This window comes from Uloborus diversus, chromosome 3 (assembly GCF_026930045.1).
Source record: "Uloborus diversus isolate 005 chromosome 3, Udiv.v.3.1, whole genome shotgun sequence".
NCBI classification, from domain to species: domain Eukaryota; kingdom Metazoa; phylum Arthropoda; class Arachnida; order Araneae; family Uloboridae; genus Uloborus; species Uloborus diversus.
The window spans coordinates 186,637,661-186,656,779 of NC_072733.1; the positions used below are offsets into that span (position 1 = coordinate 186,637,661).

Here is a 19,119-nt window from a genome sequence, read left to right on the forward strand (position 1 = left end):
TGAAAAGTTATTCTAATAAAACAAGTTGTAACTTAAAGAGTTAAAGCTATAAGGGGTTATTTTCTCTACTTCGGTAATGAGGCAACCAAATTTCGCTTTTCCAGAACAAAAATGAAGATTAACATACAATAATCCAGAAAACAATTAAGAGCTTGAATCTTGAAGTAAACTTTTTTTTACATGGTTTACAGCAATGAATCACTCAGGCTATCTTGAAACAATGTGAGAGAAGAAAAAAAAGTCAGCAGGTCCAGCCCCCAATTGTAACAAGAAGAGAAGGCCAACCAAAGAAAACCCCTTTGGCCTTTAATTAACAGACAAATGGATAATTAGACAGAAAAAAAGCCCTGAATGTCTTCAAACAGTTAAGAAACAAATATATCTTGAACAAAAGAGCTAAAAAGAAGTTAGTGTAAATGTTGTTGAGAAAATATGATTTTTATCTGTTTAGAGAAACATAGTAAGCAGATTTTCTGGAAACGTAAAATCCTGAATATTTTAATATTATCCGTGTAGCAATTTTCACGGACTAGCAGAAAATGATGTTGGAAGTCGACTCATGCATAAAGCAAACACTAAAATGTGGAATACATCGATGCTATTCTGTAATGCATATACTAGAGTTTAAACACTCTTTTTAGTTGTAGCTTAAAATTTTAGTTTTCCTGAGATGCACATCCATGAACTTTTGGTTTGGTCTTCTAAATATTCTTCACTTGTTTATATTTGTTATATATATATATATATATATATATATATATATATATATATATATATATATATATATATATATATAAAATTAAGCAAACAGAATTACAAATATTAAACAAATTATAAATAACAAATGATGATAAAAAGGAAAAATGCAAACAGCTATTAAGTAGGAATAGATAAAGAGTGAATCCAGAGCTCATCAGCCATGGAGGATTCATTAATTATGGTCAAAAGACCAAAATTTTAACTATAAACTAGAAGAGAATGTTTAAGCTCCAGTACATGTAATATAGAGTAACAATGGGCAAACGCACCACTTGCTAAGCTAAAAACAATAAACTGAGCTCAAACTGTGTAAATGTATGATACAACCGTGACAAACCATTTTTTATGAATCACCGGGGTGGATGAATTTTTTACACATGCGAAACAGGCGACTCGGTATGTCTATGGACTGATTTCTGGACTTGTTTTTATGTTTTTAATGTTTTGTTGACAAATGGAATGTTTTTTTATCAGGTTGAACAATGGATTTGGTTTTGTTTACGTGGATTTCAAGGTAAGACAATTTTGTTATAGGCAGGTACTGTCCCGTGGAAGGCTAATTATCGGAACTTGTTTTCCTAATTAGTCGAGGCGAAACCCCCCTGCTTTTAGTTTTAGGTTTGAGCTCTAGTTTATTGTTTTTAGCTTAGCAAGTGGTGCGTTTGCCCATTGTTACTCTATATTACATGTACTGGAGCTTAAATTCTCTTCTAGTTTATAGTTAAAATTTTGGTCTTTTGACCATAATTAATGAATCCTCCACGGCTGATGAGCTCTGGATTCACTCTTTATCTATTCCTACTTAATAGCTGTTTGCATTTTTCCTTTTTATCATCATTTGTTATTTATAATTTGTTTAATATTTGTAATTCTGTTTGCTTAATTTTATATTTACTTGGCTTTTTAGTTTTGCTGCGTTGCGCATCTATGGGCTCTTGGTGTGGTCTTTTCAATATTTTTCACTTTTTTATTATTATTATATATATATATGTATATATATATGGGCAATTCTACAAGTAACTGACTGACAAGACTTTTAGAGCAAAACAGTGTGAATTTTGCAACATTCAACAAAAAATACAGCTGATTTTTCTCCTGGATGATTGTATTTCTTAAGCTGAATTTAATGGTATGCTTGAATTCTTGAAATAGATTTTGAATTATTAAAAAAAAATATCAAAAGCACAGTAAGTGACTGATATGATACTTTTTAAAATGTCAGTCAGCTACCCGTGGAATTGCCCGTATATACAGGGTGTTTCAAAATGAATAGCAGGGTTTTAACATGTTATAATATTTACTACACCAAACTTACAGCCACAAGTGATATATCAAATGAAAAAGAAACTCAAACAGTTTTATATAATAGCCTACAAGTGTTCAATGTGAGCACAATTTGTCACTCGGCATACGTCAAGACGATATGAGAGTTCTTCCCAAACTTTGATGAGTGTCTCATTAGTAATTGCTGCAACAGCTATTTCAATCCTGTTCCTTAATTCGGGATGGTCGGCTGGCAGTGGAGGCACAGCTGTAAAGTATCCAGAAAAGAAGTACCAGTTACAGTTGCTTCACCAAAAAAGAAAGGACAAACAAAAAACTGTTCTCTTTCATTTGATATATCACTTGTGGCTGTAAGTTTGGTGTAATAAATATTATAACATGTTAAAACCCCTTTATTCATTTTGAAACACCCTGTATACATACATACATACATATATACATACATACATACATATATATATACATAGATAAGATATCAGGGGTGATTTGGTGTCAGAATGTTGCACTGGGAGGCTGTTACAGTTTCTCTTCCCTTTTGAACTGATCATAACTCAGGTTTCAATAAGCCTTTTGGTACTGGAAAATTTACAAATTCATCCAGGATACATGTATCATATTTCTATGAATTAAAAAAAAATAAACAGTACAACCCAAAATTAATGATATCAAAAAATCTTTACCCTAATAAATATGCAAAGCACCAATAAATTAATCACGAAAAAAATATAAACAGTTGTAGAAAGAAAATATAAACCAATGTGACTTCTAAAACATACCTCCAGGCATGCAATTAAAAATTTTTCCAGGAGAGGGGGGGGGGTCAAAGGGTACATACTCAATGCATATCTTATAAAGAATTTTAAAAAATCATGTCCATAAATATGAAAATGCATAACTTCTCAGAGCCAAGGTAATTGAAGTCAATTGCCCTCTCCTTACCCTCATAAATGAATGGCCTACATGCCTCATTCACATGCCAGAATCATTTTATTCATTACTGATAGTTTTGACATTATACACCATGCCTAGGCAATCTATAGAATGCCAGATTTTTTACTTAGCCAGTAACATACAACAGCCTTATTAGAAACTTCTTTTAATACTTTGCTTGAATTTTTTCAATACTTTGCTTTATACTTTGTCACACACTGACTAACTGTAACTAACTTAAATTCACAAGTTTTTACATAATGAGCACATGTTTGAGTTTCAAAGAAGAGTGAAAAATCTGTAAATACATGAGATATGAGACTTATGACATATGATGCTTCTATCATAAAAGAAACTTATTTGGTGTTTTTTCTACTAAGCAAGAGGAAATATTTTTACAACTTGAGTTTCAAATCTCTCAAAATTAGGTATAACACAAGTGTCTAAAAGGCTAATCAGCTGAGTTCAAACAAAAACCTAGTTTAATTGAATAGGTGAAACATTAGCAGAACATTCATTGCATTAACAGCAACTACATTTGCCTCGATAAGAGTTCTTTTAACAGGGGTCCCGCCAGAGGAAATTTGGGTCCATTAACGGACCCTTCACAAATTTGCGATCAACCAAAACGGACCTTTCACAAAATCCCAATCAACCAAAATGGATCCGTGACAGATTGTTTATTGAAAGAGCAAATCTGAAATCAAAATAATGCACGTTTCAGTGTATAAAACCCGAAAATTTTTGTAACTTTTTTTAAAGTTGATTAGAGGGATCAACCAACTTATACAAAATCTGCTAATTTTGCAAACCAAAAATAATAAAAAAAATTAAAAAAAAACCTCGGCACTCTTGTAACGCTCCTGCAGGCAATAAATAACTACTACTGCCAAATAAATATGATGCTTGTTTGTTTCTTTGAAAGAAATTAACAGCCAGAAGTCAGTTTGGTTTTAATTAATTTTGCTTGTTAGTTTTATCATAGCTATTTTTCAGCAGTGTTGTTGTAAACTTCTCTGAAAAGGAATCGGTGTAAGCACTTTTTTCCCTGCTCATGATTTAATAAACAATAATAATATTATACAGCTAATTGAACTGATACTAATAGTACGGGTAAATACACTGCAAACTGATAGTACGGGTAGGGAAAAAATGTGATCGCTTCAGATAGGGTTACCAACTACGAACTTATCGCCACTTAGCGTCGGGGGGGGGGGGGGGGGGGGGGGGGTTATTTGATTAGAAAATATTCTCATTATTTTACCAGCTCTGCAATATTTCTGGTGCCGATGTTTAACTGTTATTTTGGGAGGAAATTATATGGGTTTGATTTTTGGATGCTAACAAGGATGATTAACTTAAAACTAGGGTTCACCCAGCGGTTGAAATTTGACCATATTCATTACTAAATATTTGAGAAACTTATATGAATTTTCCTGTTTCTAATGTTTTTATTTTTACTCTGAAACTTTCGTTTATTGTACATCTGGGAACGCATAATTTTTACATGTACTCACAATACTAAAGAGTAATAATTTATTCCAATTTTGCTTTCGGTATGTGGCACAGCATAGTCTATTAAAGCTTTTGCGCCAAAGGCCCTAATAGAACCAAAGCTTTGTGTATGTTGATCTCAAAATAAATGTAGAAAGGGGACATTTCGATTATTGGGAAATTGGCGTGGCCGTCAAATTCTTGGTGGGAATAATTTTCTTTTGGATACCATGTTGCCCTCTGATTACCCTATATAAATTTCTCTACTCTTTGTTTACGTATGCAAAGGAAAAACTAAGTCGCGTAAAATATCAAATAAAATTGCTTCTAGCTGCTTTTCTAGTCATCTTAGCGGGTTTCTGTTTTTAAGCAGTAAAACGGGGGGGGGGGGGGGGGGGGGGGGGAAATGTTTTTAGATGTATTTTTCACATTCTTTCCAACCATTTCAAACTTGAAGCACTAAAATGCATTTTTTGTGTACAAAAAGCGGTTCAAAAAATGAATTAAAACTTAATGTTTCAAGCTTCCAACAATGGAAAAGAGACAAAATTAAAATTTTTGAGTTTTGTGAGCTAAAAAATGCTAACAACTTTTTTCTAGTGCATTTAGGTTATTGGACATTGGGCGCCCTGACAATTTCTTTGTTAGGAGTATTTTTCAAAGCCCTTTCCAATCATATCAAATTCGAAAAAACTCGACCCTCCGTTCGCGGAGAAAGAGCCATTTAGGACGAAAATGCGTTTTTTATTAATATCTCCGTTAGTTAGCGTTCAATTTCAAAAAATTTTATTGATGACACTAAAACTCAGCAATGGCTACCGAACAATAAAAGAACGAAGGAAATCAGTTCACAAACAGAGGAGAAATCAATACCGAAAGAAAACGGCTTGCCTATTAATATATAAAGAAACTTTTATTTGCCGTTTTTTTCTTTAGATACATACATTTGAAAAAATTCAATCTTTTTACATCCAATATGAGATCATATTTGATTCTTTTTTCAAGCTAACTTTGCTTTACTAGGATGCAAGTAAATGAAAAGTCTCTTTACTTTTGTTACAATGCTTATTTCAAGTTTTTAAATATAAATTCTATATTCTTTTATGAGACAAAAATTAAAATGCAGAATCAATAGTTTGTTTATTTTTTTTAACTTCAACTATGTCCACAGATTTTCATGATATGTTTATCATAGAACTCTAAATGCAATTCTAAAATAATTTCATCAAAAATATTTCTTATACAAGCCGTTTTTATATTTTTGATGCCTTCACTTTGAGGATTGCGATCTCTTTGCATCTGCTATGGGAAACCGATTTTTCAAATTCTTTATGCTTAGAACGCTTTGTTAACAGGTAAACAAATAAAATCTCTTTTTATTTTTGTTAAAACTAGGAAGCTTAAAAGTTTTAAATGAAATTCTGTGCTCCTTACGAGTGTCTTGAGTCAAAAAGTTAAATGCTGAACCCCTGCCTGAATTCTATTTTTTTGTTACAATTATTTTAAATGCTCTACATATAACACTTCTAGTATGATGTAACATAATGTAGAATGGTAGATAAATATTGACACTTTAGGGTTGCCCATCTCCCAGAGAGTGATGCCCCCCCCCTAAATGCTAGAAAAACACTCAAGAATGATATTCTCAACAGAAAAGAGGAAAAAACTCAACTTCATGTTTCAATGATGCAGTTTGCGCTATCTAAAAATCTAAAATTTCTTTTTCAAAAAAAAAAAAAAAAAAATGCAAAATGTTTTGATTTTTCACAAAATTGAGTTTTTACAAAACTATTTGATTTTTCACAAAAAACGGACCCTGTGAAAAATTCTGGACAGACCCCTGTTTAAAGTCATAAAATGCCTCATGTAAATTCTAGCAATTGTAATAGAATACCATTATGTTTTCACCAGATGATTCAGAAGTTTCAGGCAGTTTTGAAGCTCCATCAATTTTTAATTGTTTGTCTGAAAGACAACAAAGAAAAAATAAATGTCAAGACTAAAAATGAAAATAGTAGGCGAAAAAAGAGTAATCATACATATTACAGAATGTATATTTGTGGAAAATATAAATTAGTATCATTAGTTTGCAGTGATAAGACGTAATAGTAGAGGGGCAATAAAAAGAATTGTTAGGTTTAATCTTTCTACGTCAATTTCCAGCATTTTGTATCACACTTATAGGTGTGATTTGAGAGAAACAAAGGGAAGCAGTTGCACCCCACCTTTCCTCCACTTTATAAGGTAGCGGATTTTTTTTTTTTTTTTTTTTAAACTTTACCTCCTTAGTGGTTACTCAAAGAAATCTTTTATTTGGTTTGCTAAACAATGTTTGCTTCACCTTTCAGTAACACTTCTTTAAAATTGTTCCATCTATCAAATTTTGTTATGAATATAAAGATAATATTCCTTATCTAGTATTCAGCCGCTAATATGAACTTGCAACCAAAGTTAAATCATTTTTTAAAACTGTACCGGTGTAGTAACTCCAAAGTTTTGCATAGCCCAAGCGCAGTTTCAAAAAAGGATCATTTGAAAAACTGCCAGGAAGGAGCTAATTTTTTAAAACAAAAGACATTTTCAAAACATGCTGATTCTTTCACATTTCATTACTTATCTGGTTTATAAATAAGTTTTAAAGGATTTTCAAGAGATGGCGTCAATGGCATTAAATAGAAATGGACAATTTTGCAACTAATTTCATTTTATAACCTCATTGTTAGGCTTTCATTTTCAGTATGTGACATTTCGCTGAAGTAAAAACAACTTTGTTTTTGTGTGCTCTGAATGTGTCAACTTTCGTGCTAACAAAACACAATTTGAGGGAAAGTTTACTTTTATGATTCCATTTGAAGAAAAACATGGCTGAAGGCAATCAAATGCTGTAAGAAGCTTACGGGGAACATGCTTCATCAATTTCCACATGTGAGTTTTGATACAGACGTTTTAGAAGTGGTGATTTTGATACCAATGACAAAGAGCACTATGGACAGCCACAACATGTTTGAAGATTCCGAATCGGGCAAAGACTGGTGCCAAACAACTTTATCGAACTCAATTGAAGCGTTTGAGCTGAGCACTGCAGAAAAAACGGCCACAATATAAGGGGAAACACAATAAGGTAATTTTGAACATGATAACGTTCAGCCACATGTTGCGCCGCCGGTCCAAAACATACCTTGATATCCTGAAATGCGCAATCCTACCTCACCTGCTATATAGCCCAGACATTGCCCCTTCCAATTACTATTTGTTTTCATCGATGACACATGCTTTTGAGGATGAGCATTGCTGCTTTTTTGAAGAAGTCCAAAATTGGATCGATTCATGGATTGCACCAAAAGACGCATCGTTTTTTCGAGTAGGCATCCAAAAATTGCCAGAAAGATGAGAAAAGGTAGTGGCCAACGATCGACAATACTTCGAAAACTGAACATGAAACCATTGTTTCACACTAAAGCACCAAACATAAAAAAAAAAAAAATTCTTTAAAACTTATTTGTACACCAGTCACAAATTTTTTTAAAGATAAAAACTGAAGCCTGCATCCTGGATATCCTGCTTGATGTATCACCTTTGATTCCAGATATGAAAAATATTGGGTAGCTCCCCACCTCGGAACTCACCAGTAAAAGTTTGCAAAAACTTCAATTGCTTCATTATAATTTATTTAATGGAAATACAGCTATTGTGTAGAGAAGAAAAACAACAAAACAGTCAACAAATGAAAAAAACAAGTGGTCATTTCTAACTTTCAAGCGAATAGCTCCCCTGCACTCCTTTTTGCTCCCTTTCAACACTGGATAAAGAAAGCAATCCTAAAAATATGCAGAAAATCTTGTTTTAACTGAATCTTTTTATGTGCTCAAAATTTCTAAATTAAAATGAAAAGTGGGCTTAGAGAGTACTAATGAATCAAAGAAACCAAAAAAGACCCATTTTCAAAGAAAAAGAAGGGAGCTCTGATTTCTTTAACATGCTCTCATGTGCTCAGTGCTAGGTCTGTTGGAGCCCCTCTCCCTCTCATTTCATCCTCCAAAGACCATAATATAAGGTCTAGTGACAGAGAAGAAGGGGACTAACTGTGTTTGTAATTGCTTTAATTTCTCCTAAGAAGATCGGGAGAACATTAGATGTGGGCCTTGGAGCCACACTGCCTGTGAAGGAATAAAAAGTGAAAAAGATGAGGCAGTTTACATGTTCACAACTGTGTGCTATGAGAAAGTTATAAATATGGTTCAATAAGAAACTAATCGTGTGATAAGTGGCTTTGTGGCTACTTGCTCACCATTTTCTTTTTTCTCTGTTGTAATGTTAGCAAACTTGACTACATCCTTTACTGCTGGAATTTGAGAAGTCACAAATGCAAAATCTTCCCCCTAATATATAATAAAATAAGATTAGGTGAAAGCAATCAAGTTTAAAACAGCAATAAAGAAAGAATTTTATATAGAAAACAAATTCTAAGCTACATGATTATTAGTCTTAAGAATTTTAAATATTTTGAAACAATTATACCAACCAGCGTTAGAAATCAGTAAAAAATGCTACTGGTTCTTTGGACTAGTCAACATAAATATGTACTGCTCAGCAAATAAAATCACTGGTGCCCTTTAAATTTAAGATTAATTACGTTTGTACCTAAATTATTTCCACTTAATGATTACATTTATTAAGTTACTTTAAATATAACTTTCATTCTCAGCTAATTGATTTAACATTGAATAAAACACTACATTTTAACTATAGATACACGGTGGAATCCATGTCAACTCAACTAGGGCTTTACCATGATATTCTTGGAATTTTTTTATTGTAAATATACGTTAAAACTCATGAAAAAACAAGATCATGGTATATTTTGGTTTTGCCCCCCCCCCCCCCAAAATTAATTCTGGGTTAAGATCCAGGTCCGGCAAAGTCGCAGCACAACATCATTTCTCACTTGAGATTTTTGTCAAAAATTTCTTTTAGTCAGGAATGGTACAACATATTTTATCGCAGTTTGTTATATTTAAAAGGTTTTTTTTGCTGATTACCTGAACAATCAGCAAAATCAGGTTAACCTGAAAATTCAAAACTTTATTTTGCAGCAAGTGGCCAAAAAAACACTTTTAAATTAGTTGTATAGCGAAATTTTCATTTTGAGATGCAGCTCTACACAGGGAATTTTATTTTTTTATGTAAACAAGAATGCAGTTTCCAGTCAATTTGCTAAAACGTAACCTTTTTCACCACGCAACTTTCAGAACTTTCAGCGTAGTGCCAAAAGATTTGTTTAGAGCAGTTGCATCTTGTTCTCACTAAAATCAAGATCCTGGATAAAGTGGTGACTCAAAATGAAAAATTTAGCTGCACAACTAAATTAAAAGTGTTTTTTTAACCACTTGCAGCTAAATAAAAAATTTTGAATTTTCAGGTCTACATTTTAACGTAAAGTTCCAGAAAAACACCTATTTTTTTAAAATGCTTCCAAAACCTGATAAGTGAAAAAAGCAGAAGCTCTCCTTTTCAGGGCATGTAGTGCTCAGGTGGTGCTAATCTTCAGTGGGGAAAAAAAATAAAAACATTTAAATAAGCATTTTTGAGAAAAAATTAAAAAAAAAAAAAAAAAGGTTTCTTTTTCAGAGAGAAAAAAAACTTGAATACATACTTCAAAATGTTGCAATTTTCTTAATCAGAGGAAAATAATAAGTTCTTAATAACATTGGTTAATCTAGAAGTAATATCACTGTTTAAAATAAAAAAAAATTAATTGGTTTCTTTTGTACTTACTTTAGGTTCTGAATTTGTGCCAAGAGCTTTTCCAATCTCATCTATTTCTTTCTCAAATTCACTAAGCGTAGCAGCCATTTTACTGGATATAGAAACTAGTTTGTGCCCATTTCTATTCTTCGTGGAACTACCTTCTTCAGAAGACGTAATATTATTGTCACTCATAACTGCGTTTGTACTTGCTAATAATTTTTCTTGAATTTCATTTTCATTCTTAACTGCTTTGGAAACAGGAAATACTAATGTTAAGTCTTGTGCAGCAGTCGAATTCTGCAGATTGCATAATTTTGATTCTGAAATTAAGTTGCTTTCTAAAATATTTGAATTTTTCCCAACTGAAATATAATTTTTCCTTAACTGCATTGAGGACCATTGTCGGATCTGTGGCAACTCTGATTTCAGAGGCTCTTTCTGTTTGTGAGTCGGAGCACAAATCAGTATTAGGAGATTCTGGTTTTTTAATTTCACATGAGGGTGGATCCTCATTTATTGTATTTAAGTTAAATACATCGCTTGACTTCACAAAACTGATCACAGCTGAAGAAGCAGATACTTGTTCCCTCGTAGATCCAAATGCATTATTTTCTAAATCCAATTGTTGTTCCCTGTTAAATCCAAACCCAAATTTACGATGACTTGTATTCATACTAAATAGGCTTTCAATATCTACTTGGTCATGTAATTTTGCTTTCTTTGAATCACTGTAAGCTGTAAAAACGTTGGAATAGTTTCTTTTAAAGTTCAATGAATCCTTCCTACTATCTGTGGGCTTATTAGTTGTTCTGGGGAGCTTTTCATTAATATTTGGCCTAGAGGGCTTTTCATATGAACATAGATTCTCACTTTTCTGTGAAGTGCTTTTCGAATCACCAAAAGTACAGTCTTTTGATGAAGATATGTTTGGCGAGTCTTGATCATCATCATCAGTAAAGCTATCATATTCCACAACAGGTTTGTAACCCTGAAAAAAGTGTTGAAATATTTTAACAAATGTTTCAAAAAAGATGCTAACATAAAATAAAAATTAATTAAAATATTGACAATTATACTGGTTTCCTTAATTCATGGAAAAGATGTATGGAAATGTAAAAGAAATGAAAAACTTTAAAGTAAGGCAAAGGTATCTAAAGAATAAGATGCTTACATTCAGAAATTCAAAATGGTCAACAACAGAAAAAAACACTTGAAACATCAAGCATGTATATAAACACTTTTTTCAATCCATTAATCATAAAACCAAATTATGGCATTGCCAAAATAAAAGAGATGTAGGAAATTTTTTAAAGTAAATTGGAGAACTTCTACCCCCCCCCCCCCCGCCACCTCAAATGATTCTTCTGCTATTAAACTCTAACTTGATACCAACTTGCACCAATTCATGTAGACATTTCTGATGAAAAAGCATCTCAATGTAACAGGTGTGCACTGTAATTGTATAAAGGGTACCTTAGAGCAAATTTTGTATGGCCGAGGTGACAAACCAATATATTATATATATATATATATATATATATATATATATATATATATATATATATATATATACTGGCCTTATGTAATGATAATTAAGCTGCTCTTTTTACCCCATTGAATAAGTTTATGCTAAGTTTATGCTACCCTTATGCTAAGTTTTACACTTCTCTAACAGAAGGTGCTAATTGTAATAGAACAAGTGGAAAAGGGCGGATCAAAAATACATGTCAAAAAAAAGTTTCTCCTAGATAACAGGACACCCCTCAATATTTTTAGACTTGTAGATATATACTGGAAGAGTTTTTGGTTTCCTATTTCAACTGAAAGAGGGTGAACCTACTAATTTTAAACTAGAACATATATTTACATTCAAAGCCATTAATGCTACTTGATCTGATTTGCAGTTTAAAAAATAATAATAATTCATGGGTTACATTTTTCAGTCTTGTAAGTTTACCTAAGTGTATTTTATATATAATAGAAAAATTTCAACTTCAAGGAGATGATAAACAAGGTAACAAATTATACCCCTCTTGCTATATGTTTCAGGAATATTTATAATCCAGGATTACTAATAAAAAGGTTTTATCTTAATTTTAGCCAGCATCTAGTGGTACTTGATATAACGATTAAATGATCTAAATGATGTAAATGATTAAATGATCTTACATATAATCTTAAATGTTTTTTTTTTAACATGGTGCAATATCCCAATAAAATTGGTTCAACGATGTAAGAATAAGCAAGTATAAGAAGAACACAACAGATTCTTCACAATATTGTTATATGCATAAAATCAAAAAATGTGGTACAAGATCCTCGGGAAAATGCTACTAAAAAAATTACTTTTTTTTTTTTGCTTAAAGCAAACAAACATAGTTGATACATTAATTAATGAACCTCTTTTTCACAAACACACACAATTTACCAAACTATTCACTAGTCCAAAAACATATTCGATAAAAACAATTTTACTTTAATTTTACAAACTGAAAGCAGCAAAAAATCAAGTTTTTGTCAATTTGATATAAGAATACAGCAGCTGTTTCTCTAGAATTTCAGCAGCAGGGAAAGGAGACAGGGAAAGGCCAAAATATTCTCCACTTCTATAGTAATTTCCAAGTTAAAAACTGGTCAGTGGATCTCACAGTCAGATGATTCATTTGGGCTCAGACAGTTATTTTTAAATCAGGAGGGGGGGGGGCACAATTTTTATAAAATATATCATTCAAATTATTACAATGAAAAAAGCTAGAACTAAAGACAACCTCAACCATTTACAAAAGGTTGAGCTAGGATTTAAATTCCCTGTACTAATTTTTTAAACAGTATACATTTAAATTATTCCAGCTAAAATCCTTATTTTGAATATAACGAAACGTAAAAGTACATTTGGTATGAGGAAGTCAAATTTTCAACTGTTTTCAAATTCATGAGCACCCAATTTTACGGATTGTTTTCATAGTCTCAAAGAGGTTTAAAATCAAACATGAACTGTAGTTTTAAACAGAATTAAAATTTTTCCATAAGAATAAAAGTATAAATTTGTATGCAAAACACCACTAAAGTCATTTGGCCCCCAAAAAAAGTTTTTTTTTCATTAATAACGTCATAAAAGCTTATATTGCTTCAGTAAATGATTTTAAATTATGAAAAAAGTAAAAGTAAATGTAAAAAGAAAAATTAATCAGTACAAAACACAAAAAAATGCATTAATACATACATAAGTAAGTACAGCTTTACTCCCTTCTGTTACAGATGGATCTACTACACTGTCTCCTTTCTTGACAGTAGAATCAGGACTTTCTTCGCCGATTTTGTAAGAATCTTTATAGCTTTTCTTGTGATCACTTATTAATGATTCAAAGTCACCATCATGTGATGATGATGCAAATGAGGTTCCATTTATATGTGACTGTGAAATACTTGAGCTAGCAGAGACAGTAGAATCTGATTTTTCACCTCCATGAGCAAAGGATGGTCGATTATAATTAGAAAGCAATTTTGGTCCAATTTCCAAAAATTCATCAACTTCATTTTGTAAGGATTCATCAGATGACTTTGGAGCATTTTTTAAATTAGTAGGAAATTGGAAATTAGGTGGCAGCTGAGGTCCAATTACTTCACCAGAAGAACTCAAAGCATTTATTTCTTGCTTCAGATTGGCAGATGGTAATTGAGATTTCAAGGCACTTTTCTTGTAGGTAGATGAGGGTTCTTCATTACAAGATTCATCTGAAGACTCATCAGATGATGATCCTCCAAAGTAGGTAATAGGAATGATTGCACTGTTAAAATAAATCAAAAGAAAACACGTGAAACAAAAAGCTTATCTTGTAATCTTTACTACATATTTTCAGAAAAAACATTATTTTACATCATTCAAATATTCTGCCATACAAAATAAAATGTTAGCTGCATATCAATTTAATATTTGTAATGTTTTGTACTATATGTATACAGAGTGATCCCGTTTAACCAGCAATACAGTCAGCCCCGCGTAAACAAATATCAATGGTTCCGACATGCCTTATTCGATTAAGCCAGGTATTTAATTAAACGGGGAATACAAGAAACGTATTTTTGAAGTATTTTGCTGGTATTGTATTCATTATTACTACAATAAACGATAAATGATTCTTTGTTACTTAAATATACACATGAATTTCACCAAAATAAAAATACTTAATGTTTTAATGTAAAGGATAAAAAAATTTCATGTACTACATATATGAATGAATGAAAAAAATTGTATTTACTTAGTTTCATTTCTTCTTAAGAAACTTTTCCTCGATTTTATCAGCGTTTTGGTTTATTCTAGAAATCTGAGTTCAGAAATACCAAATTATTTTGCAATTATCCATCTATGTTTAATTTTTAATTGCTTTCAAAAAATTTTAACTGAACACATAAGCTTACGTCTTTTCTTTTTGCTATCATTTTGGCACAGAGTCCGAAGCAGAGCAGAAAATCAACAATGAACTGATTTTGGAAAAGGCCTTTCTGTATTCTCCAGCTACAATCTTGTCTAACATCAAACCAAGTCTAATAATGTCATTGACAGTTATCTCTTCTAAGAACAAAAACTAAATAGCCCAGGGAACCACATTTTCATAGAGAAAACAGACGAGTTTCTTGGGGCATTAAATGGGACGGGATCGAACAAGACCAGAGACAATCAAAGGAGCATTTTAATCCCCCCTCACTGCATGTGGTCCAATTCTTTCAATTCTCCAAACATCGAACCCCTGATGCATTTTACAGCCTAAGAGAAGATCACAGCTAGAAGCCAACTAGGATAACTATTAGCCACTCTTTTGTACATTATTACAAGTGACCTTTTACTTTCAAGGGGTGAACTGGGCTCCTAAAGAAATAGATGAAAAAATTCAACTTGAAATAAAAGTTTGCTCAAGAAACTTTGAATATGTATGAGATTAAGGGGGGATGGATCAAAAAAAATATTTCTTAAAGCGGGGAAATTTGACATTATTGCTATAGGAATTTTTTTTGTTCCACAAATTTATATTCCTATAAGCGGGATATTCGATTACCCCTTATCCAATAAAGTGGGGACAACTGTTCTCCTATTTTCGTAACCATTAGTCCTAGATGCATACTTCCAATTGCCAAAATGCTCAAAAGCAATGCAGAGTTGAGATATTGAACGTTTGAAGCAAAAACAAAAATAAGTCAAAAAATACAACATATAACTTTTTGCATGGGCCTGAGGTCCTTTAACTGATATTTAGAGAAATAAACAAAAAACTTGACATTTGTGGGACCAAAACTCAAGGAGATATTAGAGTTCAAAGTTTTAAAGGACCATCCAAAAGATGAGAATGGAACTTATTGTCCTTTCAAAAGAATGACACGTTGTTGAAGTAAAAAAAAGGATTTAAATTCTTCATTGTTAATTTTTTAAAAAATGCAAATTTTGCACAAAAACACACTACAAAAGCTCACTCAATTTGAAAAAAATTCTATGCACACATATGATTTTAAACCCTTGTTACCTACTATTCCGCCCCCCCCCCTTCTCATGAAAAAAGGTTTCCTTGACAGCAAGTGTAAAAAGGTGTAAGTCAAAAAATGCTGCATTTCATATCTTGGTGATGATTGGTCTTACTAATGTCAAACTTTTTGTGTAGAAAGTGTGCGAGGTTTTTTTTCTTTCCCTTTTTTTATTTTTTTTTCCCATGAAAGTGTGCTAGTTTGCTTTTTCAATGGAGATTATTTCCCTAAACATAGGTTAGGGGACCTAGAGTCTGTATAAAAAGTTATTGTATTTTTTCATATATTTTTTTTTTCACTTCAAACTTTCAATTTCTTAACTCTGCATCTGATTTTGAACAATTTTGGAACTGGAAGTACACATCTAGGACTAACGATTGCAAAAATAGAGGTCTTGCAGGTTAAATGGGAACATCCTGTATAATTTATTTAAATATTACCTAGATTTTTTTTTTTTTTTTTTTTGATGCCTAGCAAATTTTCTTATGCCAGTTAGGCACTATTATGATGCCTAAGTTTAAAGTCTTACTCACAATTGTGCATATATACATCAGACTTGGATAAAATGGAAAGCTTTCTGCAAACACAAATCCTAACTGCAAAATTTTCTGCAAATAATTATTTTGCCTAATTTATCCTTGAATAAATAATTAAATGTATATTCAAATATAAAAAAGGAAAAAAATGCTTTAAAATTATTTATTTATTTTTTGCAATAACATACAGTCTATGTTTATTTTTCACCAACCGATAAAAACTGTCTTAACCATTATTTTTTGCCCAATATCAATCACATGATCATCATCATCATTTTCATTTTGTAATGAAAAAGTTCAGGTAGATCAGAATTTTTTCCAATTGTTCCACCTTATTTTGAGCTAGTGCTGTCAAAATTGAATCAGCACTTGTGCAGTCTAAGGTCTACTTAATGACCAATTTTCTCCGAATCTGTCCATTACTTCCCGAGATGCAGCAGTCAAGTACAATGAAGAAGACAATAAAGGTCAGTACCCAAAGTTGAAACTTGTCATGTGGCAACATTGTTTGAAAGAGTGGAAACCCCAAAACTTTGAAGTACAATGTGATTGGTCTTATATGAAATGGCTATAATGCGAGTTTTTCACCAGTAGCAAATTTTAGACCCAACGCAAATTCTTTGCATGAATATTTCCCCATGCGTAACTACCAGCTGTGCTATTGTCTACTAAAGTATTTTTTTCATGAATTATCCTTTTAACGTCACTGACAGTGGAAGTCCCCCCCCCCCCTACTAGTCTGAACACTGCTTTGTTTACGTATACAAACACTTATTCCTCATCCTTAATTTTTTTCATTCCAATCCGAAACTTGATGAAAAATTATACCTAAGAGAGCCGTTTCATGTAAAGTTTGCGATGATAAAAAAAAAAGAGAACGTTTCTGACAATTAAAGAAAAGCTATAGGAGATAAAGTGCTTGAACGACTAAAAAATTCGTCAAAGGTAGCATATTAGGAAGGTATAAGTGAATCTTTCATACAATAAAATGTCAAGAGAAGGAAATCTATAAAAGTTTGCAATGTAGTTTCTAAGCAAAATGGAAAAAAAAAAATATAAAAACAGAAGCTGGTCCTGTATTGTAGACCAAAGAGGGCAGGAAGAGGGGTGTTACCATAGATGGAAATATTATAAAAGAAGTAGCGAAGCACACACAACTGTATTTAGAACTATATTAGAATAATGGTTTGATCACACAGTATGAATCATAATCATCTTCATTTTTTAAAGCTACAAATATTACTTGATCTACTGTACAGTACTATTATAGTGCATATTTTATTATTACTACATACTGTACCTACCATACTGGTTTATTTTATGTCTCTCTTTCGAATTGATCATTAATTTTGTACATCGTAACAGTATTTTACGCTGAACAAAATAGCTTTTTTTAAAAATACAGTTAAAATTAAGTTTTTTATGCAAGAAACCGTAATGTATACTTAAGGAATGATTTAAAACAGTTTGAGGTGGTGTTTACAAGTATCAAAAATAATTGAGTACATTTATATAAATTTGTACTCATACCCTTTTACACAATGTGAAATTTCGACTTATGCAAGAGGTTTGGAAAGCATCCCTCATGTAAGTCAACACTACATGAAAATGGCTAACATATAGAAACAACTTTTGATTCTACTTGATAACATGCTGCCTTTGGTGCTCATCAGTTAATTAAACATTTAAATACAAAAATGGTAAGGTGAGCCAAACTGCCTTAGTTTTTCATGATATCTAGTTTGTTTATAAACTAGAATAAAGGTAATTTTTATTACTACCAGTTTGTTACTTGAAGAAAACAAAAATTACAAATTAATCCCACTTAAAATGCGTAAATTCTGAATGATGCATAAAACTAAGAATTATTTTTAAATAATCATAAAAATATTGATTATTTCTTTATTATTATCCTTAGGTGTCATGCTAAAACGGAAGGAATGATTTAGGAAAGATATTTATGTTTCATGATTCATCTCATTCTTCTGATGTGACAAGAGTAGGACACTTCCTGGTTTAGCCTTTTTAGAAGGTGCATGAACTGTGGGGCTCCTGAAAGCATTGGAACTTGTGCAATAGCATAATTTGCACTGTTAATGCGGTAGGAAGTCATCAAAATAAAAACACAAGAAAAAAAACTTACCCAACAGTATGATCATTACTTTTCTTTTTCTTTTTGGTTGCTTTGAAAGATTTCTTCCCACTAGCTGAAGTCAAATTGTTAACATTTGAAGAACCCACTGCATTCAAATACTCAGCGTATTCAACAGGACATTCCCAAGTAACATCATTGGTTTCCATGTTCCAGTAATAGGAATAACCACTTGATTCATCACATATCTCTTGCCATGGACAAGAAGTGCCTAGTAAGAATCATATAACTATAAACATTTTCATAAAAGTTTTTTTAGGCGAACAAACATTACACAAAGAGCTTTTTAGAAGCAAGTACCATATTTTCCTGCGTATAATCCATGGATTATCTGTTAAAAAAGTGTAAAGTTAATTGAAAGTGTAACGTTAGTTAAAAGTGAAAGAAAAATTTCTTCAAGACTCAACAGCTTGTGTCAATAACGTCCATAAATTTAGACTTCATAAAATATATTTAATAAACTTCAAAGAAAAAAACTTGCTATCATTTTTCAAAAATTATGTTACTGCACATAGTTATCAAGTTTCTACTGTCTACTTTTGAAAAAAAGTAACTCTTGAAACAATTATAAAAAATTAAAAGTGAAATTTTGTCATTTACATTGCTTTTATTAAACAGGTGGAAAATTTAAAGACCTTGTATGATTGAAGCGTAGCTTTGTTTTGTTATTTTTAATTTCAAAGATTAGGATCTAGAAGGATT

The 19,119-nt window shown here is 31.7% G+C and overlaps 1 protein-coding gene across 1 annotated transcript in view; it reads right to left on the minus strand.

The window, feature by feature from the left end:
• Positions 1-6,340: 6,340 nt before the first annotated feature.
• LOC129219087 (formin-binding protein 4-like) overlaps positions 6,341-19,119 on the minus strand; it is a 41,620-nt gene continuing 28,841 nt past the window's right edge. The window contains exons 5-10 of the mRNA XM_054853406.1: positions 18,409-18,628; positions 13,439-14,003; positions 11,002-11,203; positions 10,243-10,460; positions 8,756-8,846; positions 6,341-6,432 (exon numbers count right to left, since the gene is read on the minus strand). Coding sequence (XP_054709381.1) covers positions 6,341-6,432; positions 8,756-8,846; positions 10,243-10,460; positions 11,002-11,203; positions 13,439-14,003; positions 18,409-18,628 — 1,388 coding nt within the window. The remainder of the gene's footprint in view (positions 6,433-8,755; positions 8,847-10,242; positions 10,461-11,001; positions 11,204-13,438; positions 14,004-18,408; positions 18,629-19,119) is intronic.